Source organism: Scyliorhinus canicula, chromosome 18 (genome assembly GCF_902713615.1).
Source record: "Scyliorhinus canicula chromosome 18, sScyCan1.1, whole genome shotgun sequence".
NCBI classification, from domain to species: Eukaryota; Metazoa; Chordata; class Chondrichthyes; order Carcharhiniformes; family Scyliorhinidae; genus Scyliorhinus; species Scyliorhinus canicula.
Genome location: NC_052163.1, coordinates 23,155,383 through 23,183,269, shown reverse-complemented (window position 1 = coordinate 23,183,269; position 27,887 = coordinate 23,155,383). Strand labels below are relative to the sequence as shown.

At 44.8% G+C, this 27,887-nt stretch overlaps 1 protein-coding gene across 1 annotated transcript in view; it reads left to right on the top strand.

The window, feature by feature from the left end:
• gna13a (guanine nucleotide binding protein (G protein), alpha 13a) overlaps positions 1-27,887 on the top strand; it is an 80,082-nt gene that overhangs the window by 32,673 nt on the left and 19,522 nt on the right. Inside the window, exon 2 of the mRNA XM_038776437.1 lies at positions 19,718-19,768. Within this exon, the coding sequence (XP_038632365.1) occupies positions 19,718-19,768 (51 nt within the window). The remainder of the gene's footprint in view (positions 1-19,717; positions 19,769-27,887) is intronic.

The window sequence follows — 27,887 nt, the reverse complement described above, 5'->3', positions numbered from 1 at the left end:
CTATCTCTCGCTCTCGCTCTCGCTCTCGCTCTCGCTCTCTCTCTCTCTCTCTCTCTCCTCTCTCTCTCTCTCTCTCTCTTTCTCTCTCTTCTCTCCCCCCCCCCCCCCCCCCCCCCCCCCCAACCACACCACCACCAACCTGGAGAACATCTCTGAAAAGTACTTTGTTAGCCTCGAACCTTTGACTTCCTCCAGCAATCCCACTATCCTGAAGTTCTGTTGTCTCAACTTATTTTCTAGGTGTTCCTCTTATGCTCTTGTTCTTCTTTTCCAAAGCAGTACCTCTGCTTTCAAAGAGGCAAGCCGCCCTTCATGCTGCGACAAGGCCTCCTCCATGCCCTTCAGCATTTCGCCTTGCTCCTTCACTGCTTTCAACATCTTCTCCAACTGTTTTTTGATCGGACCCAATGCTTCCTTAATGGTAGCTTTGAAGGACTCCCTCAGCTCCTTGCCTTGCCGACCCAACTGCTTGTCCATTTGTATCTCAAACTTCTACGCCGCCATCACAATCAGCGTGTCAGCCCTGATGGGTGAGGCCGCGCCCGCCATTTTCCCTCCTCCGAATCCTTCACCGGACTATTGGCCTGAGACTTCTTTCCAGCAGGCTTCTTTAATGAAATTTTCGACATAATTCCGCCTGTAATTCCTTACACAGTTCAGCATGCCAAGTGTGACCACAAAAATCCTCCAAATACAGGGCAAATAGGATTAAAAAGAAACAGGTCACTGGCGGGAGCACCTTGTGTGCGACTGGGAGCCCCCAGGAAATAATTTCTAGTGCTGTAGAGCAACCGATTCTTGTCAATTTTAGCAAGGAGGAGATTTGGGGCAATAATGAGGGCAAGAATGTTGACAGTTAAAGATCTGATGATGGAGCTATCAAAAGATTTGATCGTTATTGGACTTCAGTGGAAATACAAGCATTGAGTGTGGTATCTTTTTCGTGTTTCACAAAAGCACTGAAAATTAAGAACAAAATAGACAAATTTTACACAGTTTAATTCTGTACCAATTAAACTACAGAAGTCCTCAATGGTTTCAATAAAAATACATTTAGTGATACACTAAATGAAATACCTGAGCAAAGCAGTCTCTCTTCCTTCTTAACTGCAATCTGAATCCAGATTTGGGGCCGAACCTGAAGAGAGACTTTTAAAGCTATTTTCTTTGCTCCGAACAACATTTTAGTGAAAACAAACTTCTATTGTGAATGTATTCTAAATAAATAAAGTACATTACAATGCATGTTGCATTCTGTATTTTGCTGCCTCTGGTATTCAGTATATAATTTCATTAACATGGTTCTGATATTATAATAAATGTTATTGGAAAGAAGACAATAGTAGGCTAATTTACTTATTCCGTGGCACAAATTGTTAAGCTGAATACATGTTTCAAACTAATAATGTATCAAAATGCTCATCAGGTGATTTCATTCTTTATTTTTAAGTCTTTCCTAAATGCTGAGTCACTGCTGAAATATAAAACATTGATCTATTTTAGGCAGACTTTTAAAAAATATAACCAAAATTATTGCTCGTGTTATTCTACTACATTAATGTAAAAAGTACTTTCCAATGTTTGTTTACATGTGTACAAATATAGGGCAAAGCATAAGTTTGGTGTTTCCAGCTGTTTTGATACAGTATTGGTATTGCATTGCATTCTCTGGTAACTTTGCCTTTCTCTTGTCTTGTACTTAAAATGGGCAACATTTGTGGGGGCTTTGGATTCTACAGAATTGATCCTTTCTGTCCTTTGTTTTTCACATGACTGGACTTTGGTACATTGATAAACCACAGCTGGAAAATATTTATTTTGTTTTGTAGCTAATGTGAGTAGGAACCAAATAATTGGTAGGTAGGATTCCCGTGTCCCTGCTTCCATTTTTATTTAGGTCGTTAAGGATAAAAGAGTAGAGGAACATTGAACACCTTTTTTTTTTGTGGAAATTACTTTATTAGACTTTGGAGCTAGTCCATTCCAGGCTGCTATTATGATTCTAGCTATTAAAGTCTATCAAAGGCCACTGCGATTAGGTAGATAAATTATTTTCAACATTAAAGTTTATATAGTTATCTTGCAGGTTCTCCAATTTCTACAATGGTATGCTATTGTAAATGTTACTTAAATTTTTTGTCGAAAGGGAATTGAAGTTGATTGAAACATGTGTAACTGAAAGCTGCTTTTAACATTGCAGAAGAACTACATTTCTGTGTATGTCTCAAATGGTCGCAAATTTAGTTGCTTTTAAAAGAAACTTCTGTTAGGGTACAATGAGACTTGTGTAGTCAGCATTTTAAATACAGTACTGTATATTTTCAAGTATAACACCAGAACCGGATTTGGAGGTTTGACCTGCCAATTTTTGAGCTGTAGCATTAGCATGGCCTATTTTATTTCGCACATCACAATTTTTTGTCACGTGAGTCTGTTGTAAAATAAATTAACGGTGAATATATATTTGTAGGGCAACTAACTAATTGCAGTTTGAGGAATTTGTTCTGCAAAATAATTGGTGCCTGCATAAGATTTCCAAGTGATTAAAACCATAGAATTCCTACAGCGCAGAAGGAAGCCATTCGATCCTCCGAAAGAGCACCATACATAGGCCCACTTCCCTGTCCCATCCCCATAATCCCATCTAGCCTGCGCAACTTGGACACTAAGGGGCAATTTAGCATGGCCAATCCACCTAACCTGCACATCTCTGGGCTGTGGGAGGAAACCAAAGTGATCAGAGGAAACCCACATAGACACGGGGAGAAAATGCAAACTCCACACAGTCACCCAAAGCCAGAATTGAACCCGGGTCCTTGGCGCTGTGAGGTTGCAGTGCTAACCACTGTGTCACTGTGCCATCCATTCATTGTACATCTTTGAGGAATCTTCTGTGCTGCTTTAGAAATGTAAATCTGTTCTTATTCCATTTGAAAACTGGGCCTTTAATGGTGCTTTTTGTTCTTTTATGGCATGTGGGCATTGCTGACTGGGCCACCATTTATTGCCCCATCCCTAATTTCTCTTGAGAAGGTGCTGATGAACTGCCTTCTTGAACCATTGAGATCCCAGTGGTGTATGTACACTGACCGTGCTGTAGAGCGTTTGATAAACTGATTGGCTGTTTAAGAGTCACATGTAGACCAGACAGGTGAGGATCGCAGATTTCCCTCCTTAAAGGATATTAGTGAACCAGATGGGGTTTAAAGACAATCAATTATGGTCATCGTATCCAGATTTTTCATGAATTCCATCTACCATGGTGGGATTTGAACCCAGAGCATTACCCTGGGTCTCTGGATTACTAGTCCACTGATAATACTGCCTCATCTTTAATGGGGCAAAGTCATTGAAATAGCTGCACCAGACCTCTCCAGTTGTTCTGTGTTTTCTACCTGGTAATAGTTTCTCCGCTTTTAGTCTGGCTGCTTTAAAAAAGAACTGTGGCGCTGTTATTTGAAATGTCAAAATGATTTTATCTAAATTCTTGCCCAACTAGTTTTGTAAAAGGAAGTGGCATTTTCCTTGAAGTATATACTGAACTTAATACTGTATCAACAAAATACTTGAGATGCAAGGCTGCCCAAGTGTTTCATTATTTAGTGATGTATCATAGTACCTTGGTTCTCAGTGTGAAGTTTGAATTGGAATTCTCATTAGTTGACTTGCAGCTCAAGTTTGCTGACATTGACAGATCCTGGAGCTGTAGTTCAGGATTTATCTATTAATATAGTACACAGCTGTCTAAATCAAAAGCCCCACAAAATTCAATCAGAACAGGCCAAGTAAGAATGCAAGCAGTGTGAAAAATGATCTGAGTTGCTACAAAGAATCGATAGAATACTGCAAAAAAATTTCTTTATAAAAAAATATAAGCACAAGTACAGCCTTTTATCTGTACATAGTCAAGTGAGTTACATAGATGTCATTTATAATCATCAGAGCATAGTGATCATCGTGAACATGACAATCTTCAGAATAAACCACCAACTACAGCTTCCAAATTTTGCATTTTACGAATCAAGGAATTAGTAGATTGGGATAAAGAATTTGAATCCATTGATCTTATTTTTCTTTAAACTTAGATGCACTTGCATCAAGAGTTCATTTATCCATAAGGGTAACTTGCTATGGGCAATTATATAAGTGTATAAAAAATGGACAATTAAACAACCATGATGTGCTAGGTCGGCATGTTGAACCAAATAAAACATTTAAACAACTTTATTTGCAATCAATTATGACTACCTTTTTGGATAAATTATATTTTTGTGGTGTGTCATTTGTTGGGATCAACCATTGCGTGTTGGTGGTCCTGACTTTAAGACGAGTATGTACTGTAACTTCTTTTGTACACTTCAGTAAACATGAAGGCAAAAGAAATCCAAATGTGAATATAACCATTTAAAGGTTAATTTGGTATGCATTGTGGCTCCCATTTAAATCTATGATGTTTTACTACAGGAAATTTTTCAATTGAGTATTCCAGGCAAATGGATGTATAAGGTAGTTGGTTAATGTGCCTGACAAACATCTATGAATTTACAAATACTTCAAATTTGAGAAGAACTAACATTTTGCAAAATTTGTATGCGTGCTTTAGAGGAAAGATTGCCTCAGATTCTCAATAGTATACTGAAATTACAGATTTCTGTTGATAATTGCTTAGTTCTTAATTTCCTGATAGCGATCCGATCATTTCCTGTAAGTGATGGGTGGAGCTCATTTATTTGTAATGATGCACATTGGATGCTTGCACTTAACCTTCCAGCTGGATAATGGTGATTAGTTTATTGCAAGGAAACTGATATTACTTGAGCAGAATTGTATTCCAATCCCATCAGAGGTTAGCATCTATAATCTGTATTTTCATGCAGTTGTATTAAGTTTGTCAATCAGGATTGTTTAGCAAATGTTATCATTTGTGTATGTGTAGGCTGCTCAAGATGCACACAAGTGATGTTTTTACGTTACTTCCTATTTTATTGATGACTGGTTCTGCACAACATGAATTGGCTAAATGGTTGGGTGGGTTGCTACAAACAATTTTGTGCAAGTTTTCCCAAATACACAGTGATGGATTCCTTCTTTGCAAAAACTGTACAGAAATTGTATATTGATAGCAATGCCCATGTGTTAATTTGACATTGCTAGCATTTAAAAATAAAAAAAAACAATTCTCCTTTTTGACATTTTCTCCCAAATTTACGCCCAACAATAATCAGTACCGAACGTAATGTCAATCCCCATATCAATAACAACGCTCCCATCCTCCCACCAAACCCCAGACATTGGCCTGCATGTTAACATAAACAAATGACAAAAAGGAATCGGGAATCACCCATAGTAACCTTTAACACATACAGTCCCCCTCCCCCCAACCTTCCGGCCTCCAGCCCCCCTAATGTTCGATGTCATCCAATTCTCAAAAGTGCACAACGAATAATGCCCATGAATTGTAGAACCCCTCCATCCAAGGGTGTTTGTTTTTGGGCTGGAATGTGGAGCTGAGTCCAAAAAAGATCAGCCATGATCTCATTGAATGACGGAGCAGGCTCGTGGGCCAAGTGGCCTACTCCTGCTCCTAGTTCTTATCCTTCCCCTCAGTTCAAATTTGTCCTTTTCAAGCGTTAAAAAATCCAGCAGACCCCGCCACTACGCCAGGGCACAGGGTGGAGAGGTTGATCTCCACCTAACAGCATCCACCTTCGGGTGATCAAAGAGGCGAAGGCTACGACATCTGCCCGTTTCCAACCCTGGCTGGTCCGACAACTCAAATATGGCCTCCCGAGGGCCCGAGTCCAGTTTCACGTGCACCACTTTAGAGATTACCCTAAACGCCTCCTTCCAGTAATCCTGCTTTGGACAGGACCAAAACATATGAACGTGGTTTGCGGGGCCTCCCCCGCAATATTCTCACACCTTCTACCCCCTCAAAGAGCTGGCTCATCCTCGCCCTTGTAAGGTGAGCTCTATACACCACCTTCAGCTGTATTAGCCCCAACCTTGCACACGAGGTGGAGGCATTCACCCTCTGGAGCACCTCACACCAGAACCCCTCCTCCATACCCTCTCCCAACTCTTCCTCCCACTTTGCTGTGATCCCTTCTGGTGGCGCCTTCTCCCCTTCTAGTGGCGCCTTCTCCTCCTCCAAAATAACCCCGTAAACCGCTGATACTACCTCCTTCTCCAGTCCCCCTCTCGTCAGTACGTCGTCCAGCAATGTGGAAGCCGGCTCTACTGGGAAGCTCTGTATCTCCTTTCTGGCAAAGTCTCGAACCTGAAAGTATCTAAATATTTTACCCTACTCCAGCCCATATTTCGCTCCCAGCTCCTTCAATCCTGCAAAACGACCCCCAAGAAATAAATCTTTTAGTGTTCTAATTCTTTTCTCCCCCCCATGTCCGAAAATTTCCATCCCACTTCCCTGGCTCAAATCTATGGTTCCCCCGAATCGGCATTTACATTGACCCTGCCTCAACCCGAAGTGCTGTCGAAACTGCCTCCAAATTCTCAACAAAGCTATTACTACCGGACTCCCTGAGTATCTCCCCGGGGCTGTCAGGAGCGGCGCTGTCGTTAGTGCCTTCAATCCCAACCCCCTACACAAACTTGACGTTGCTAGCATGTTCACCAATGTACTTCTCAAGGAATCATAGAATTCCTGCAGTGCAGAAGGAGACTGTTCAGCCCATTGAGTCTGCACCTTCCAAAAGAGCACCCTACCCAGAACCACACTCCCGCCCTATCCCCATAACCCACCTTACCGTTGAATACTAAGGGACAATTTAGTATGGTCAATCCACCTAACCGGCACATCTTTGGACTGTGGGAAGAAACCGGAGACACTGGGAGAATGTGCAAACTCCACAAATCACCCAAGGTCCGAATCAAACCTGGGTCCTTGGCGCTGTGAGCCAGCAGTGCTAACCACGACACCACCGTGTCAACATAGACATTTACACTGCGTCACTATAACATGGTGATCTGGGTGCACTGCTGTTGTCTGAATCTACATTAATTGAACTTATGAACTTGGCGACTCGTACAGTTGGGTTCAGTTTTAATGACAGCAATAATGTCCGTAATGCCGTGGGATCCCCTCTTGACCCGTGCTCAGCAACATCTTTGTCGGCTTCCACAAGAAATTGTTTTTTGATGGAACGACACCTAACCACCATTGGGTGGTTACTCTCCAATTGATCGCCCTCCCAACTCCCCTTCCAATTTTTCCTTGATCTTCACCTCCCGCTCACCACCTTGCCCTCCCAGCCACCTATATATTTCTCCAATTCTGCCCTCTCCTTCTACATCAGGAAGCAACAGTCGCTCCAGCAGGGTCTATCTCGGCAACCTAGGGAACTCATTCCAGACCTTTCACACAAGGTCCGTTACTTGCAGGTACCTGAACTCACTCCATCTCGGGAGCTCAACCCTTTCCCTGAGCTCCTCCAGAATGGCAAATCCTTCCTCCACACAGTCCCTGACCATGACCAGCCCCATTTTCCTCTACCTCCTATACACTCTATCCATCTCCCCCCCCAACTCACACCCATGATACTCACACAACGGTGTTAAACAACATCCCCATCATCCTAAAATACCTCCTCAACTGGTTCCAAAACTTAACCGTGGACTGCACCACTGGCCTCCCTGAATACCTCTTTAGCACCATTGGCAAAACTGCCGTCCTTTTTCCTCTTCCATCCTGAGCCATTCGATCCCCTCTCCTCCCCACCATCGCCGCACCTTTTCCACATTCGCTGCTCAATAATAATGAAGCAGGTTTGGCAATGCCACTGCCTCTGTAGCAGAGTCCTCCTGACCCGTGGCACCTTCTCCGCCCATACAAAGTCTGAAATAATCGTGTCCGACTTCCGAAAAAGGCCTTTGGTATAAAGATTATGAGTGTCTGAAAACTAAACGGAAACCTTAGCAGAATATTCATTTTTACCACTTGGACTCTCCCCGCCAAAGTCAGTTGGAACATATCCCACCTCCTAAGATGCCCCCAGGTCTCCTCCGCCAGCTTCGTTAAATTCCACTTGTGGAGCATCATCTATTCCCTCGCTACCTGAATCCCCAAATACCTGAACCTATCCCTAGCCACCTTAAAAGGCACCTCCCCTAATTTACTCGCCTTCCCAACTCCTTCACTGGGAACATTTCACTTTTCCCTTCATTCAACTTATAGCCCAAGAACTCCCCAAATCTCCCCATTAGGCCTCTGATACTTCACATACTCCCCAGTGAGTCCAAAACATACAGCAATAGGTCATCGGCATACAGTGACACCCGATGCTCCCTTTGTCCACTCATCATACCCTGCCACTCTGCCGACCCCGAAGAGCCATTGCCTAAAGCTCTATGGCCAGCGCAAACAGCAACAGTGGGTACCCCTGCATTTTCCCCTGTGTTCAAAGCTCCGTGAGCTCATTTCATTTGTTCGCTCGCTCTCCCTTGGTGCCACGTTTAGCAAGCGCACCCATGCCACCAACCTCGGGCCAAACCCAAATCTTCCCGGAACCTCAAACAACTACCGCTACTCCACCTGATGGAATGCCTTCTCCGCATCCAGCTCCAGAAGGATTCATGACTACATTCAACAACCTTCTTATATTGCTTGAGAGTTGCCTGCATTTCACAAACCCCCCCCGGACACAATCTTCCATGCTTCCCGCCAACAACTTAACCAATACTTTGACATCAGTATTCAACAGTGATATGGGCTTTTACGACCCACATTCCACTGGATCCTTCTCCTTTTTCAGGATTAACGTAATCACTGCCTGCGTCTTCGTCTCCGGCAGCTCTCCCTTCTCTAATGCCTCATTAAACGCCCCCAAAAGATGTGGCGCCAGGCCCGTCGCGAACTCCTCATAAAATTCCGCCAGATATCCATCCAGCTCTGGAGCCTTCCCAGACTTCATACCCCTGATACTATCCAGCACCTCCCTCAGTCCTGGGGCTCCTCCAGCACCTGCATCTTTACTTGCTCCAACTGGGGAAACTCTAGCTCATCCAAAAAATGTACTATGTCCCCTGGGTCCGCCGTGCACATTCCCTGATAATATTCCCCAACAGCCTCATTTATCTTCCCCGGCTCCGACAAAACCCCAGTCTGTATACTCAATATCTCCCTGGACGCGACCTGCCTTCGCATCTGGTGTGCTTGCATGCGACTCGCCTTGTCCCCATACTTTCCCTATCCGCGCGAGCATTAAACAACATAATCCCCCCCGCACCATGTCACCTTTATAAAAGTGTGAAAAAAGGAATACTCCCCACCCCCGGGTTCTTAAAGCACCACGGATCCACCGGATCCATCCTTTCCAGAAACCCACCCAGCTTCCTTGCCATGGGGCTTGACCTATCTATCTTCGGCTCTAAGACACAGTTAAATTCTCCTCCCATAATCAACTGGTGCGTGGCCAAGTCCGGATTACTGCCAGCACCCCCTTCATAAAACCCACATCATCCCAATTTGGTGCATACACGTTTACCAGCACTGCCGGCGTCCCTTCCAATACCCCATTCATAAACACGTATATCTCCCATCCAGATCCCTCACTTCCTTCGCACTCACAAATCCCATTTTCTTGCTCATTAAAATTGCCACTCCCCTCAATGTCAAATCGAATCCCGAGTGGAAAACCTGCCCGACCCACTCTTTCCTTAACCTAACCTGGTCCTTTACGCGGAGGTGTGTCTTGTGCAAAAAGGCCACCTCTGCTCTCGAGCTCCTGAAGAGCGCAAACACCCGTGATCTTTTAACCGGTCTATTAAGTCCAAGGACATTCCACGTCACCAACCTTACCAGAGGCTTATGCCTTCATTCCCCTCCCTCTACCATCCATCACCCCCCCCCCCCCCCCCCCCCCCCCAACTTACTTAACTCCAGCTCTGTTAATTCCACCCTGTATCTAGCCCATCCCAGGTGCCCCCCTTCTCCACCCGACAAATTAATCCCCCCCCCGCCTCGGCCTTCTCCCCACCTCGGCCTTCTCCCCACCTCACTTGTGTGAACCAGCATTGCTTGCTTGCGTGGCAGCCCCTGCCCAAAGGCTACTCCCAATGACCTCCCAACCCCCCACTCCTCCACTTGGGGAGGAAGGCTCCCCGATGAGCTTACCCTCCTCCAAACAAAGACTCATCCTGAACTACAAGTCACCTCCCACGAGAGCAAACAGTGAACACAAACAGCCCCATAAAACAAGAGGGGATGTGGAAACATCCAAAATGTTTCACCTCTACCACCCCATACCAACCCAACAGTAAACAACAAACTCACAAAAGGAACCCTAACCACCCCCCCCCCCCCCCCCCCGCTATCCCTACCTACACTTCAACCGTTTCCATTACAAAAAGCCAGCACCCAGTTATCCCCCCCCCCCGCCCGCCGACTTCGTTGGGTAGACCACCCCAAACCTGATCAGCCGCCAGTACAGCACCACCGTGGCCTTGTTGAACCTTGCCCGCCGTTTCACCAACTCCGCTCCAATGCCTGATATATTTGGACCGTGTTCCACTCCCATTCGCAAGTACGTTTCTCCCTGGCCCTACGCATAATCTCTTTCTCCATAAACTCCGATCACCACCCTCGGTGGCTCCCCAGCTCTTGGTTTCTGCCCCGGAGACCTGTGCGCTCTGTCCACTTCAGGGCCTTATTTAGCACCCTCTCTGCCACCATACCTGCCAGCATCTTCATTACCTACCTCGTGGCCCTCGCACCTTCCACTCCTTCAGGCAGGCCCACGATTTGCAGGCTCTGCCTTCTCCAGGTGTCCTACTGCTCCTCAACGTTTTGCAACGGTCTCTTAAGAGCTCCGCCTCCAGTGCCACCACTCGATCGCTGTGGTCACTCCTTCAATTTCTCGGATCTGCGCACTTCTCCACCCGCTCCATCGAGCTCTTCGGGTGCCACAGCTCCTTCGATGGCCTTTGAGCGTTCCTCTGCATCTCCTTCCTCCGCTGGCGGAGCTCCTCCTTAACAAAAGCCATCAACTGCTCCATCTGGGGCTTTCCACCTTGCACCAGCCCTTCCCTCTCCGCCATCTTCCACCTGCTACTGCGCCGCAGGTTTCCTCCAACTCTTTGGCCAGGTCTTCTCTGTCTTCTGTCGGGTTTGGTAACCAGTGGACATACCACTCCCAGGGGAAATTGCTCCTCAGACCTTCAACGACACCCTTTCGTCGAAATTACACCCAATATTGGGTAGAAATAGCTCTTTCCTATGCCTTTGAGCAGGAGCTGTACTGTGTGCGACTACTCACACCATGGCCGCCACCAGAAGTCAAATCAAAAGTAATTCTGATTGTGTTCCGATAAACTTTGCATTAGGCCAAAAATATAATGCAACAAAAAATTAAAATACTGGACAATCTCAGCAGGTCTGACAGCATCTGTGGAGAGAAAAGGGAGCTAACATTTTGAGTCTGGATGATTCTTTGTCAAAACAAAAATATAATGGTTGTGACTAAATCTTGTGTGCTGCATCTTCAATGAACCAGTTTTGAGCTCTAGACAGAACAATGTAGAACAAGGATGACACTTCTGAATAAAAGATTCAACTAATTTCAGTGTGCTCAGATTTTGATGAAGGCCTAAAAGCAGAATGATTGCATTGTGAAGCCTGCTATTGTGGGCTGGACAGTGTGCAGTACCATTCACCAATGCAAAGCAGGAATATTCAAATAGTAATTTTTGAATGAGGTTTGACATTTAAAAGCAGCTGTTTTAAAAGGAAGATTAAATGTATTGAAGTACAGAGGGAAGTTGATTCAGAAGTTTTCATGGCCAACACTTGTTGGACTGAATTGGTCAGTTTTATACTCATTTATCTAATGAATATAGCCTTATTATTTCTACTGCTCAGCAGTAATGCTGGAAACTTTCAGCTTAAAAGCAAGGAAATTGTTGCAATTCATCCTTTAAGACAGACCTTGCAATTATATAGTTCTTTTCAAAATGTTAGGCCATCCTAAAATGCTCACAGCCACTGATGTGTTTTGGAGTGTCATTGCTGTTGGCATATTGGAGGAAAGTGTTGTTTATTCATGGTACTTCTAGTGTTTCCTCACTAGCCGCCTTGCAGTAGAACGGGCATTTTATGAGACCAATCAGACGACATAATCAGCTGTTTGTGCCAGCAAACGGACAGTGTAACATAGCCTTTAGTGTTACCATTTTCTTATAAAGCTCTTTGTTTGAACCTCTGAGGCCTGCGGACTTTATTTTAAAACCACCACAAAAAGGGCAATCAATTTGTGCAGTGTTACAATCACCTTAGTGACAACTTTAGAAAAGAGATATAAATTTCCGTGTGATGGACACAAAGGTTGCACGCCAAGATTTCACATTTTTAAACTTTTACTGTAACTAAAATCACATTGAAAAACTGCTTAGCTAACAAATACACTAAAATACAGAAAATATATCCTCCATTAAACTCTTCAGCAAAACCAAAAACCTCATGTCTCATTTGTACACAATACCATACTTGAGCAGAATTGTAGTCTCTTTTAAAATAAATTTAGTACCCAATTATTTTTTTCCAATTAAGGGACAATTTAGCACGGCCAATTCACCTATCCTGTACATCTTTGAGTTGTGGGGGTGAGACCCACGCAGACACGGGGAGAATGTGCAAAATCCACACGGACAGTGTCCCAGAGTCGGGATCGAACCTGGGACCTCGGTGCTGTGAGGCAGCAGTGCTAACCACTGTGCCACCGTGATGCCCTGAACAGAAATGTAGTCTTGTGTGTAAATGCCCAAACTGCTTTTGGCTTTCTCAGAATCTCTTCTGCACCAGCAGACTGAATATTCCAGTGTCCTTTTAAACAAAGTTTCTGAGTATACGTTTCTGGTCCCAGTGCCTTGCACTGCTGCTTCACAGCTCCAGGGCCCTGGATTCAATTCCGGTCTCTGGTGACTCTGTGGAGTTTGCACTTTCTCCCCATATCTTTGTGGGTTTCCTCCCACAGTCCAATGATGTGCAGGTTAGGTGTTTTGGCCGTGATAAATTGCCCCTTAGTGTCCAAAAGGTTAGGTGGGGTTACTGGGTTATGGGGACAGATTGGAGGTGTAGGTTTAAGTAGAGTGCTGATTCCAAGAGCAGGTGTAGATTTGATAATAACTATGCGAGAAATCATGATGTGTTTCTCATGCCCCGGTCGGTGTCATAGAATCCCCTCGATCTAAGCAAGGACACCACGATCAACAGTGAGCAATGATCAGGATTACAGAAGAACTGCAAGACAATTTACAGGATAAAGACATCTTCCATATTGCACAAGAAGATGAATGATAGGATCAACAAGCACGCTTCAGGCTCTCTCAAGGATTCAAACGTTTGAAGCACGAGACACCATAATTTGCCATGCTGTCTCTCCAAGACCCAGGCGGTCCACAACCTAGGCCCCAGCAGGGGGGAACAACCTGGCAGGCTCAGCCAATCCCAACCCCTAATGATATGCATCAAAAACGGGACAAGAAAGGGCCAGACTGCCCACCGGCCTCGAAGACAGCATATGTTGTGTTCCATCAGATCTGACTAGCCAACACTAAATCAGGGTTACTCCGGGTGCTCCGGTTTCCTCCCACAGTCCAAAGATGTGCGGGTTAGGTGGATTGGCCATACTAAATTGCCCGTAGTGTCCTAAAAAGTAAGGTTAGGGGGGGGGGGGGGGGGGGGGGGGGGGGGGTTGGGTTACGGGTTACGGGTATAGGGTGGATACGTGGGTTTGAGTAGGGTGATCATGGCTCGGCACAACATCGAGGGACGAAGGGCCTGTTCTGTGCTTTACTGGTCTATGTCTAAGCATTACAGCCAATTTTTGAACTCGGTCGGGAGCTCACCCCATTTACTTCTCACCAGGAACAGGACTCGCTTCGCCCAGCTTCCATCTTCGAAACCAGACAGGATGAATGACACACCATGCAATGGAATTTCGGCATCACGAATGTAGGCCCTCACCAAGGATTGTGCCTTCAAGTGGAGGAATCTTCATGTGTGCCTCCACCACTCTCATATATGTACCCCTGCAATTCTTCAAAATGGGCTTTTATTTAAAAAAAATATTATTAGGGTATTTGCAAGTTTTTGTAAGAATAACAGTGACATAAACATCGTACAATAAACATTTCCACCCCCATGACAGTCTTCACACACCCCAACCGTAAAACAACAATTCGACCCTCTTCTGCTCACATTTTAATTTTCCCCGAGAAAGTCGACGGACGGCTGCCACGTCCGGGTGAACCCAACCATTGACCCTCTTAAGGCGAACTTTATTTTCTTGAGACTGAGAAACCCAGCCATGTCACTAACCAGGTCTCTACACTCGGTGGGTTGGGGGGGGGGGGGCTTCGAGTCCCTCCACATTAATAAGATCCGCCTCCGGGCTACCAGGGAGGCAAAGGCCAAGACGTCAGCCTCTTTCGCCCCTTGAACTCCTGGCTCTGTCGACACTCCAAAGATCGCCATAGAACAGTACAGCACAGCACAGAACAGGCCCTTCGGCCCTCAATGTTGTGCCGAGCAATGATCACCCTACTTAAACCCACGTAACCCGTATACCTGTAACCCAACAATCCCCCCATTAACCTTACACTACGGGCAATTTAGCATGGCCAATCCACCTAACCCGCACATCTTTGGACTGTGGGAGGAAACCGGAGCACCCGGAGGAAACCCACGCACACACGGGGAGGACGTGCAGACTCCACACAGACAGTGACCCAGCCGGGAATCGAACCTGGGACCCTGGAGCTGTGAAGCATTGATGCTAACCACCATGCTACCGTGAGGCCATCTCCGGACTCTGCACCACCCGTGTTTTGAGTACTGTGGACATTGCCTTCGCGAAACCCTTCCAAAACATTCTAAGCTTCGGGCATGCCCAAAACATGTGGACATGATTTGCTGGGCTTCCCGCGCACCTAAAATGAGCTTTAATGACCTACACCATGGAGCTGAGATCCTCTGGATCTTTTTAAATTCTCTGCCTGACTGATGCTTCAGACTCTGGGTCTGTACGCAGTAAACCTCTTCCAATGCCTCTTCCATTGTGTGCAGGCATTAAAACTTGCACCGTACTTTCAATAAGCTTTGAGCTGCCCCTGTGGTAAGCAGGTCACATGGACTTGTCTCTGGGCAGACTACATAGGAGGCCATAGAAAATAGGAGCAGAAGTAGGGTATTCGGCCCTTCTAGCCTGCTCCGCCATTCATCATGATCATGGCTGACCTTTATTTCCACATCATGTGTACCTGCTCTCCTCATATCCTTTGACACCACTGGATTCTAAAAATCTATTTCTCTCTTAACTGTTCAGTGGTTTGGCCTCCACCCTTCGGTAGTAGGGAATTCCACAGGTTCACCACCGTCTGTGAAGAAGTTTCTCCTCAATTCACTGGCCTACCTTGTATCCTCAGACTGTGACCCCCCCCCCCCCCTTATTCTAGACCCCCAAGTAGATGAAACAACATCCCTGCATCCAGCCCTGTCAGAACTTTATATGCTTCAATTAGATCCCCTCTCATTCTTCTAAATTTCAGTGAATAGATGCCCAGACGACCCAATATCTCTACATATGACAATCCTGCCATCCCAGGAATCAGTCTGATAAATCTTTGCCGAACTCCCTCTATTGCAAATAATGAGACCAAAATTGCACCCTGCTCCAGGAATGGTGTCACCAAGGTAGCATCCCTCTGCCCAAACAACTTCTTTACCTTGAATTAAAGGAGACAGCTTAAAACATTACCATCTTATAAAGTGCAATGGTCATAAAAACTGTAGTGTGATAATGATCCGGTAATCTGTTTTGGTGGTATTGGTTGAGGGATATGTGCCCTGCTGATCTTCAAAATAGTGTCTTGAATCTTTTAAGTCCACCTGACAGGGTAGACAGGCCATTAATTTAATTATTATGATTGCAGAGCTCCCTCAGTATTGCACTGGTTTATCAGTATCAGTGTAGATTTTGGGCTCATGTCCTGGAGTGGGGATCGAGTCTTGGCGGCTTTGGGATGAGTTTACAAGCTATGGTATCAATAGATAAAGATTTCATAGGTTTTGCAAATTAAAACATTACTTTCTTTTCTACAAGGAATTCTGAACTGCCCTAATTTGGACCTTTCTAACATGGACTTAGAGTACCATATACCAGAATAAGGTTTAGAAATGAGTGATATATGCTCTGTTCAGCAACATAATTCTTATTAATTCTTTTCCCGCTGTATACTGTCAACAGATTCTTATGTGCAAAATCCACAATAACCTCCAACTTTATTCTATAAGGGGCAGCACAGTGGTTAGCATTGCTGCCTACGGCGCTGAGGACCTGGGTTCAAATCCCGGCCCTGGGTCACTGTCCATGTGGAGTTTGCACATTCTCCCCGTGTCTGCATGGGTTTCGCCCCCACAACCCAAAAAGATGTGCAGGTTAGGTGAATTGGCCACTCTAAATTGCCCCTTAATTGGAAAAAATAATTGGGTACTCTAAATTTATTTTTAAAAACATTTATTCTATAAGTATTAATTTTTTCATTAATATCCTATACAAATATAGTACATCAAAATGCAAGTTACGTTGTAAACTTTTGAATGCTGCGTTGAAAACTAGTTTTTGGAATACCAATCTCAGCAGTATTTCCTATAACAAACGCTGTATGTTTGAACCGTTGGAGTAAATTTGAAAAATTAACATGTAGTAGTGGCTCCAAATGGCTGACAAAAATTGTCCAGTAGTGAGTCTTATTTTACTTGTATTAGAAGCATAAAATACTACATGTGCTGGAAATTGAAATAAAAAAGAGAACTACTGGAAATACTCCACAGGTCAAACAGCATCAGTGGGCGGAAGAAGGAAATCAAATTCTGACAAAAAAGGCCATTGACGTAAAATGTTAGTACCTTAGTCGGGAGCAGTTGTGCCTTTTCATATGCTTCAACCTTTTAATTGAGTTTTAATGATCAAGGTGGCAAAACTGTCCTGTGCTAAATTGTGTTTTGTAGTGTTGGGTTAACAGCCATGGTTATCAAAATAAAAAGAACCTCAGTTTGGTAGACAAGTTGTCTGGAAAGGACTCCACGAGGTGCAAGCTTTTATAATCCTTGCAGTGAGCAATTGAAGTAAAATTTGGAAAGTCAACCAGAGGCTTTTACAGTGATTTTCAAACTTTTTAAATTGTTGACCGTTCCCCAACTGAGGTCCACAACTGGGGATTAAACCAAGCAAGTATCTAGTGTACTAACTTAAAAACAATTGGCAATTGGTTTTGATGGCGAATACAATTTTTCATTGTGTCCCGAAGATTGCAATATTTTTTCCATCTCACGTGAACGTGTAATTTTGAGTATACGTTATTGTTATATATAAGCATATGTAATTTTTTTGCTTCAGAATGTTTGACTCAGTCTTTTGCTCATATGTTCTTATCATTTAAAATAAAATTTCTTAAGCAAAGCATTTGAGTATGCTGCAAAGATTAATATGGGTAAATTATTCTTAATGGGTGTGCTCAAAATATGACAGTATTTGTGTGTAGGCAAGATGCATCAACGTAGAATTATATAGGACCTTGTAGTAAGACAGGCTTGCCCAACCATTTTGCATGGGGGCGGCAGATTTGCATATTTTATCTCATGGGGCTCACGAGCAAGCTTCAGAATAATGGTTGCCACCACAATGAACTGAAATTCAGAAAGAAGTTGAATTTGAAGGAGAGAAACAATTGCTGAACAAGAGTACAGCTATGTCCTAGCAATCAGTTGTGAAGTTAAAAAAGAGTAAGTTATAAAAATTCACAGGATGTAAGATGGTTGGTGAGTGGGAGCGGGTGTGTGTATACGTGGTGCGAGTAAGTGCAAAAACTGAGATTGGGCATAAGGCAGACTCGCTCATCTCCCCACACTCATTTCTTGCACTTGCCCCTGCACACTCACTCGGTGTCACGCACTGCCCTTGATACAGAGAGTGCCCTTGATACACTTACCACACACAGCTCCCCAAGCTAGAGGCGACCTTGTCCTCCCAGGTCCAGATATGACCTCTTCTTGCCCCTGCCCCCTAACTCGCGTGCACTGTCGCGCAGCGCACATTCTCATACAACATGCTTTCTTTCTCTTGCGCAGGCCGCTCTCTGTATCACTTGTGCAGGCCGCTCTCTGTATCACTTGTGCAGGCCGCTCTCTGTATCTCTTGTGCAGGCCGCTCTCTATATCTCTTGTGCAGGCCGCTCTCTGTATCTCTTGTGCAGGCCGCTCTCGGTATCTCTTGTGCAGGCCGCTCTCTGTATCTCTTGTGCGGGCCGCTCTCTGTATCTCTTGTGCAGGCCGCTCTCTGTATCTCTTGTGCAGGCCGCTCTCTGTATCTTTTGTGCAGGCCGCTCTCTTTATCTCTTGTGCAGGCCGCTCTCTGTATCTCTTGCGCAGGCCGCTCTCTGTATCTCTTGCGCAGGCCGCTCTCTGTATCTCTTGCGCAGGCCGCTCTCTGTATCTCTTGCGCAGGCCGCTCTCTGTATCTCTTGCGCAGGCCGCTCTCTGTGTCTCTTGCGCAGGCCGCTCTCTGTATCTCTTGCGCAGGCCGCTCTCTGTATCTCTTGCGCAGGCCACTCTCTGTATCTCTTGCGCAGGCCGCTCTCTGTATCTCTTGCGCAGGCCGCTCTCTGTATCTCTTGCGCAGGCCGCTCTCTGTATCTCTTGCGCAGGCCGCTCTCTGTATCTCTTGCGCAGGCCGCTCTCTGTATCTCTTGCGCAGGCCGCTCTCTGTATCTCTTGCGCAGGCCGCTCTCTGTATCTCTTGCGCAGGCCGCTCTCTGTATCTCTTGCGCAGGCCGCTCTCTGTATCTCTTGCGCAGGCCGCTCTCTGTATCTCTTGCGTAGGCCGCTCTCTTTGTCTCTCGTGCAGGCCGCTCTCTTTTTCGCCCCCTTTGTCTCTGTCTCTCTCTCTCTCGCACGGCACACCCCCTTTCTCTGTCTCTCGCTCTGTCTCTCTCTCTCTCGCACGGCACGCCCCCTTTCTCTGTCTCTCTCTGTCTCTCTCTCTCTCTCTCTCTCTCTCTCTCTCTCTCTCTCTCTCTCTCTCTCTCTCTCTCTCTCTCTCTCGCACGGTGCGCCCCCTTTCTCTGTCTCTCTCTCTCTTGTACGCACACACCACCTGCGATTTGACCCACTGCCCCTTTAGCAGTCAGGCTAATGTTTCAAGTCAGGCAGAGGAGACCTCTGACAACTGATGGCATTCTACTTGTCCAATCACAGGCTGGTTTCATCCTCCAATTGCTCATAATAGGCTCGCCAATGACCAACTATCAGCCTGTGATTGGCGAGCAGGCACTGGGCACTTTTGAGATTCTTTCTGGGATGCTTTGAAGTTGAAACATTACCTACACTCGATGGACGTGGTGGACCACTAAATATTGCCTTGCGTGCCGCATCCAGCCTGCAGGCTGCACCTAGGACACGCCTGTAATAAAATGTTCCAAGAAAGAGTGCAAAACAGTACACATTCTTTAATTGCTCAAATTGAATTTGCAAAAGAATGGTGCAAAATTTGAACACTGTTAAGCTGTTTTGTATTTATGTTTCTGAACATGTGAACAGTAAGTTTCAAAATAGTTCGCACTATCTGTATAGATAGCTTACCTATCCAAGTTTAAAGACACATCATCTGATGGTGTACTAATTGGCATTTTCCCTTTTTTTTTCCAGGGAGAATCTGTTAAATATTTCCTGGACAATTTGGAAAGATTAGGAGCTCCGGTAAGTAACTTATCATTTATTGTGGAGTCCATGGTCCAACGGATTCAGTTTGCTGGGGTACATTTGACATGCTGAGTAAAGCCTTCATTTCATTGTTCTTAAGATTCTGACTGTGTGGCACCATGGTACAGTGGTTAGCACTGTAGCCTCACAGCAACAGGGACCAAGGTTCAATTACAGCCTTGGGTGACTTTGTGGAGTTTGCATGTTCTCCCTGTATCTGCTTGAGTTTCCTCCAGGTACTCCGGTTTCCCCCCAAAGTCCAAAGGTGAGCAGGTTAGGTGGATTGGCCATGCTAAAGTTGTCCCTTAGTGTCCAGGATTACACCAATAGAGCAGAGCAGTGGACTTAGGTAGGGTGCTCTTTTAGAGGGTTGGTGCATGATCGACGTGCCAAAGGGCTGCCTCCTCCACGTTAAAGATTCTTATGATTCTATGACTAGCAATAATAACTCATTATACATTTAATTAGAGAGAATGGAAGCTTAAAGTATGGGGTTAATAATTTAATCTTAATGGTTGCAAATAGAAATATAGAAAAATTGGATTGGCATTTTTAAATTCAATTAAACCTTTAGGTAAATAAGGAAATAATTTTCCAAATTAATAATTTTGGGGGCTCTTTGTTTTTGGTTTAGATTATTTTTGTGTGAAGGTCAATCGGTGTAGGATCTCTGTAATGCGGACATGATTGGGAAACAGGATTGTTGCTGTCAACCAGTGTGGCAACAATAAATTGCCTATTTCTTGGGGTAAATCAGATATTTTAAATGAATAATATTGTGAAGTTCATGTGTTTATTTGGATCTGTTAGCAGTAATGTTGCCTGAGGGCTCACTATTTAAACAAAATTAATCTTCAAGAGATAGAACAAATTTTCAACGATACCAAATTTTCAGTTCAAAGATTTCTATTGTGAGATCCCAGCCAGCACATAGCAGTTTTTAATTGAATTTCAAACCATTTCCTTAAAGGCATTTTGAGATCTTTTGGGATTCAAATTTTGAAAATGTAGAATAAAATATCATACCAAAAACCTCTTCCTGTTAGTGGGAAATGTTTTGGACTATCATTGGTGGCTGTGAATTACAGTATAACAATTCTGATTAATCGTTAGATGTTTTAAAAGCTGCATGTGTTAACTAACGGTTGCGAATATCTCATGCTTACAGATTAAGATAAATATTTTAAACTAATTTGTCCAGTACAACTATTTCAAAGTTTCAAGCTATAGAAAAAGATGTAAAACTACCTGTGATGGGCTCCCAAACAAAAACGATCTGGGATGTGAAGTAACTCCCCTATACCATTCATTCAAGGTGTATTCTTGAGGAGGAAGGGAAATATTACATTTCAGTAAGTGAAGTATTTTACCAAAGTTTCACAAAACACATTGCCAGGGCTCAACAGTCTGGCCAGTTAAGGAGAAGGATTGGGCGTGAAGGGGCCTGAGTAAATACATGTCATTACGATTGAAATTTTGCTCATTCACATTCTGACCATGTGAATTATAAATTAAAAGTTCCTAAATCTCAGATGGGGTGACGGTGCGTGATCAGAGCTGACTTTGTACTTCCAGCTAAATCACAAATATTCAGTGAGTATCTTCGTCAATTCCAATCAAGTGACAACTTCCTCACTGTGTTTCTTAGTGCCTGGCATCTTAAGTCCACTGAAAGAAAGAATACACAAAAAGAATGTGTGCTGAATCTCAGCCAAAATGGTCAAGAAAGGCAGTGCAGAAATGGGAGTAGGAAACATGTGGAAAACAGTAGAAAAAGTTATCAAAACATCAGCGAATCATTGTGCAACCCCCTCTCCCAACACCTTGGGTGAAAGCTTCATTCCAGATTTCTGCCCTTCTGCAACCTAGCCTCCACATGAAAGTCCCAAGACTCATCAAGGATAAGACAGCACAATTTTATAGTGTTGTAAACCAAATAATATCTGGTTCCAATATTAAAGCTGGTAGTGAGTAAAGTCAAATTATAATATAAAACTTATACCACTTTTTTTATTTGATTCACCTGAGGAAGGAGCTGCGCACCGAAAGCTAGTGATTTGAAACAAACTTGTTGGACGTTAACCTGGTGTTATAAGACTTCTTACTTTTTTGTTGCAAAATGTATTCATAGGTAAATATCTAGCATTGGAGGAAAGGACATGGCCATCCTCTTTGCCCACATACAGTTGCCTGCGGTTAACTCAAAACCTATTTTTTGACCGAGGCTTTAATAACTCCTTTTGTGACTTGGGATCATTCATTATTTGTGTGATAAAGCACCTGTGGAGCCCATTGGGGATTTTACTTGGGTTTAAGGCTCTATAAAAATGCATGTTGTTGGTCACTGGGCAGTGATAAGAATGGTATTCGCCCAATGTTCACCGGTACAATTAGAAATAGAAAATTAATGCGCATAGGGAAGCCAGTCAGCACATTGTATTTGTGCCAGCTGAGAACAAGCTATACAGCCTAATCGCACTTTTCAGTTCTTGATCCGTAATCTTGTACACTACAGTACTTGATGTGTACATCCCAAGAGTTTTAAATGTGGTCCGAGTTTCTGCCTCGACCACCCTTTTCAGGCAGTGAATGAATTCCAGACCTCCACCCTCTGGTCGAAAACAAATCTCCATTCCCTGTTAATTCTTCGGCCAGTTACTTTAAATTTGTCCCCTGGTTATTGACATTTCTTCAAATATAAATAGTTCTTTCTTGTCCATTCTGTCTAGGCTCCTTATCGTTCTTTACATTCAATTAAATCTCTGTTTAGCCTCCTTTATTCCAAAGAAAATAATCCCCAACCTATCCAGCCTTCTGGCTAAAGTTCTCAATTCCTGGCAGCATCTTTGTAAATCTCTCCTGTACCCTCTCTAGTGTGGTCACAGAATTACAATCAGAAACAGGAGCTCTGGCTTATTTTCTACTTTTCTATCACTTCTCTAGTGCTGAACACTGAAGTCAGTTGCGTTTTTGCCGCACTGGTTCAACTTGGAATCAAATCTTATGTTTTGTGTAACTTTGTGTTGCCGTTACAAGTTAATGCCATGGAGAGGAAATAATAGGCATCAAATCAGTATTGCAATTCAAAGTGTTAACTTGGTAAAATTGCACATTTTGATTCTAAACTGTACATTGACTTAGGCTGCAGCACAAGTGATGATCATTGTTGTCAGAGCCCTTGGGCAGCGAGTTGCAAAAATGTAGTTTTAGCTTTTTTTTATAGTTACTGTTTTATGACCAATTTCTCCCAGAGTCTCCCCCCCCCCCCCCCCCCCCCCCCCACCACCACCAACTTCTTAATGCCATTGTAGCATGTAATTATGTTATACTTGATTCGAAAAATTAACCTGATTTCTTTGTCACGTTCTGTGTACAATCACAATTCAAAAATGTGTAAAATGGAAATGTGGATGCAATCGGGGATCATTTGTTTCTTTCCTGCTTCACAGTGTCATTTTCCAGATTGGCTGTGCAAATGTTGCTCAACATCAGTGAAAGTCTACACCTAGAAAAGTGAAGTCATAAACTTGCCATATAAAGCAACTGTAACTCAATTTTTGCATTATTAGATGTCTACAAGTCACATTCATGACTTGAGCAAAATGTGTATGGCCAACTTTTGCACCTGGTTTTTATATTTTGCTCTCTGGAACCACCCTTCTGTGCAAACTAAAATATAGAACACATGTTGCCGCTTTAAATGTGGAATCACTTGAAGTGGAAATTATCCCACAATATAACATGGGATGAATTCCAAAAACGCAAATCTGTCACTTTTGTTCAGGGAAGGTTTATGCTGTTGATTCTTGATTCCAGTGAGATGGTCCCAACACTGCTTCTATAATTGAGTGCGTTTATTAGATACGAAGAACATTGGTTCATAAAAGCGGAAATTTCTGCCTCCAGATAAATGTTTAATTGGTTGTAAGTTCGGTTCTGTCAGTTAAAAATGTGTTATGTTGGCTCTGCCCATACTCCGCAGGAAGCTGCTGTCAGTAAATCTCTTGTTAAAAGTTCTGCGTGTATTTGCATGTGAATGGAATTCATGTTCAGAGCAACGTTTGTCCTGCATTTGCTTCTAAAACAAAAGCTTAAACAAATAGAGCCGTTCACTGACACAGATATGGTACAGTTTTGAATGACAGCATATTCTTTGCAAAGTTAAAATTGAATGTTTCTTCAGAAGTCTGACCGTCATAGTTTGGACCAGTATCCATTTTCTTTGGAATTCTGAACTTGCCATGGTTACAGAGCCATAGCTTTTGTTTCCTTAAAGTTTGCTGAGAAGCAATTTTTTGAATTTTGTTTTTGTTTCTTTTTTAAAATAAATTTAGAGTACCCAATTATTTTTTTTCAATTAAGGGGCAATTTAGCGTAGCCAATCCACCTAACCTGCATATCTTTGGGTTGTGCGGGTGAAACCGACGCAGACACTGGGAGAATATGCAAACTCCACACGGACAGTGACCCAAGGCCGGGATTTGAACCCGAGTCCTCAGCACCGCAGTCCCAGTGCTAACCACTGTGTCACGTGCCGCTCATATTTTTTTGAATTTTTGATGTGATTTGTGAACTTTAGTACAGTGCTAAAGAGCAAAGCATTAATTTTACAGTCGGGTGACCTCATTTTGATCTTTTGTTTACAATAAATTTAGAATATCCAATTTTTTTTTCCAATTAAGGGGCATTTTAGCATGACCAATTCATCTACCCTGCGCATCTTTATGGGTTGTGGGGGTGAGACCCACACAGACATGGGGAGAATATGCAAACGCCACAGGGGCCTCGGCGCCATGAGGGCGCCACCGTATTGCCCGACCTTGTTTTGATCCGATTACATTATCAAAATTATCATTTGGGCAGAGTGAGAAATCAAAATGTCTATTATTAAGAGGCTGTTTCTCCTGGCCAGACGGCTTCGAGCTAGGGGTCACATCGCAGGATAAGGGGTTGACCATTTAGGACTGAGGTGGCAAATTTCTTCACTCAGAGGATGGTGAATCTTTGTAATTCTCTACTCCAGAGGGCGATGGAATTCGCAGTTAATTTGTACTGCATATTCATAACCGTGATTGATAGACTCGTAGGTACGAAGGGAAGAAGGATATGTGGTAGTGTAGGCAAGTTAATTTGAGGTAGAAGCTGATCAGGCATCAAACTGATGACAGAGCAGTCTCTAAGGCTCATATTTCTTATGTTCTTTACATCAACACTGCCATATAGAATTAATTAATACTGTAGATCATTATGTTTTACAAGCCCAAGCAAAATGTTGGGTATATCAGGTTACTGTTTTGGAATTGGTTACCTTTTTAAAATGGACCTTTGGGTGTATGCATAATTGTACTTAAACACACAGTTGTTAATGGTGTATAGCAGCTATGACAAACGTGTGAACAGGAACTGGTGGCTGCCTTTTACTCAACACATTTTGTTGGAGGATGTGGGCAGGTCGCAGGATGGAATAGAAAACTATTGTGCAATAGTTTAATGGCTTTGTGTTGTAGTCTATATGGCAGTGTTCATTTTTCATTTTCATATACATACATATGAACATAAGATTAAGAGGAGTGTGCCAATCGACCCCTTGAGCCTACTCTGCCATTTGATAAGATCATGGCTGACCTGATTGTGGTCTTCACGTTCCTGTCTAACCCAGTATCCTGTGACTCCTGTGTCAATCAATAACCTTTCTAACTTGGCCTTAAAAATATTCAATGAGTCTAAACTTTCAATGGATACAGGCCTGACCTGTCCAACCGTTTCTTATAAGATGACTCCTTCATCCCAGGAATCAGTTGAGTGACCCTTCTCTGAACTGTTTCTTTTTTTTTTTTAAATAATTTTTATTGAAATTTTTCGATACAAACATTTACCCCTACTACATTTTAAATTATAACACAACAAATCCCCCCTGGAAAATCCTTCCCACGCCCTCCCCCGCGCCCCCCCCCCCCGCGCTACCAGTCTAGCAACTAAACCGTTTTTCCCTTTCTGCCGATGGCCTCGGGCAGTCATTGCCCGCGACCCCCCGCTGACGTGCTCCCTTCGTTGCTATCCCCCCCCCCCCCCCCTCCCCCCCCCCCCCCCCCCCTCCCTTTCTCCCCGGGTTGCTGCTGTTTCGACCTCCAGTTCCTATCTTTGATCCAGAAAGTCAAGGAAGGGCTGCCACCGCCGGAAGAACCCCTGTACCGACCCTCTCAGGGCGAATTTGATTCTTTCCAATTGGATGAAGCTTGCCATGTCGTTTAACCAGGTGTTAACACTTGGTGGCCTTGTGTCCCTCCACTGAATCAAGATCCTTCTCCGAGCTACCAAGGACGCAAAGGCCAATATTCCGGCCTCCCCTGCCTCCTGTACTCCTGGCTCCACCCCAACCCCAAAAATCGCTAGCCCCCACCCTGGTTTGACCCTGGTTCCCACCACTCTCGATACCGTCCCCGCCACCCCCTCCCAGAACTCTTCCAGTGCCGGGCACATCCAGAACATATGTACATGGTTCGCAGGGCTTCCCGAACACCTAACACACCTGTCCTCACCCCCGAAGAACCGACTCATCCTAGTCCCCGTCATATGGGCTCTGTGCAGCACCTTAAATTGGATGAGGCCCAACCTTGCGCACGACGACGACGAATTGACCCTCTCTAAGGCATCCGCCCATGTCCCATCTTCTATCTGCTCTCCCAGCTCCGCTTCCCACTTGTCTTTCAGCTCCTCTATCGATACCTCCTCCACCTCCTGCATTATTTTGTAGATGTCCGAGACCTTCCCTTCTCCGACCCAGACCCCTGACAGCACCCTATCACTCACCCCTCTATCGGGAAGCAAGGGAAATCCTTCCACCTGTCGTCTGGCAAATGCCTTCACCTGCAGGTATCTAAACGTGTTCCCCGGGGGGAGCTCAAATTTCTCCTCCAGCTCTCCCAGGCTCGCAAACCTCCCCTCTATGAACATGTCCCTCAGTTGCCTGATGCCCGCCCTGTGCCAGCTCTGGAATCCCCCGCCAGTGTTCCCCGGGACAAATCTGTGGTTCCCTCTCAGTGGCGCCGCCATCAGACCCCCCACTTCCCCCCTGTGTCGCCTCCACTGCCCCCAGATTTTATGGGTGGCCGCCACTACCGGACTCGTGGTATACCTTGTGGGGGGGAGCGGCCATGGTGCCGTTACTAGCGCCCCCAGGCTTGTATTGCCGCAGGACGCCCTCTCCATACGTTTCCAAGCTGCCCCCTCCCCCTCCATCACCCACTTGCGCACCATCGATGCGTTCGCCGCCCAGTAGTATCCGGAAAGATTGGGTAGCGCTAATCCTCCACTGTCCCTACTCCGTTCCAAGAAAATCCTTCTCACTCTAGGGGTGCCATGCGCCCACACATAGCCCATAATGCTGCTAGTTACCTTCTTGAAGAAGGCCCTGGGGAGAAAGATGGGCAAACACTGGAACAGAAACAAGAACCTCGGGAGGACCGTCATTTTGACTGACTGCACCCTCCCTGCTAGCGACAGCGGTACCATGTCCCACCTCTTGAACTCCTCCTCCATCTGCTCCACCAGCCTTGAAAAGTTCAGCTTGTGGAGGGTCCCCCAGTTCCTTGCCACCTGCACCCCCAAGTACCTGAAGCTCTTTACTGCTCTCTTAAAGGGGAGCCGCCCAATTCCCTCCCCCTGATCTCCCGGGTGTATCACAAAGACCTCACTTTTACCCACATTTAATTTATATCCCGAAAAGTCCCCAAACTCCGCTAGTATTTCCATTACCTCCGGCATTCCCCCTTCCGGGTCCGCCACATATAACAACAAATCATCCGCATAGAGTGATACCCGATGTTCCTCCCCTCCCCTTGTCAGTCCTCTCCACCCCCCTGAACCCCTCAGTGCCATCGCCAACGGTTCGATCGCTAATGCAGATAGTAAGGGGGATAGGGGGCATCCCTGCCTGGTACCTCGATGGAGCCCAAAATACTCTGACCTCCTCCCGTTTGTAACCACACTCGCCATCGGGGCCGAATACAGCAGCTTCACCCACTTGATAAATCCCTCCCCAAACCCAAACCGTTCCAGCGTCTCCCACAGGTATTCCCACTCCACCCTATCGAATGCCTTCTCCGCATCCAGTGCT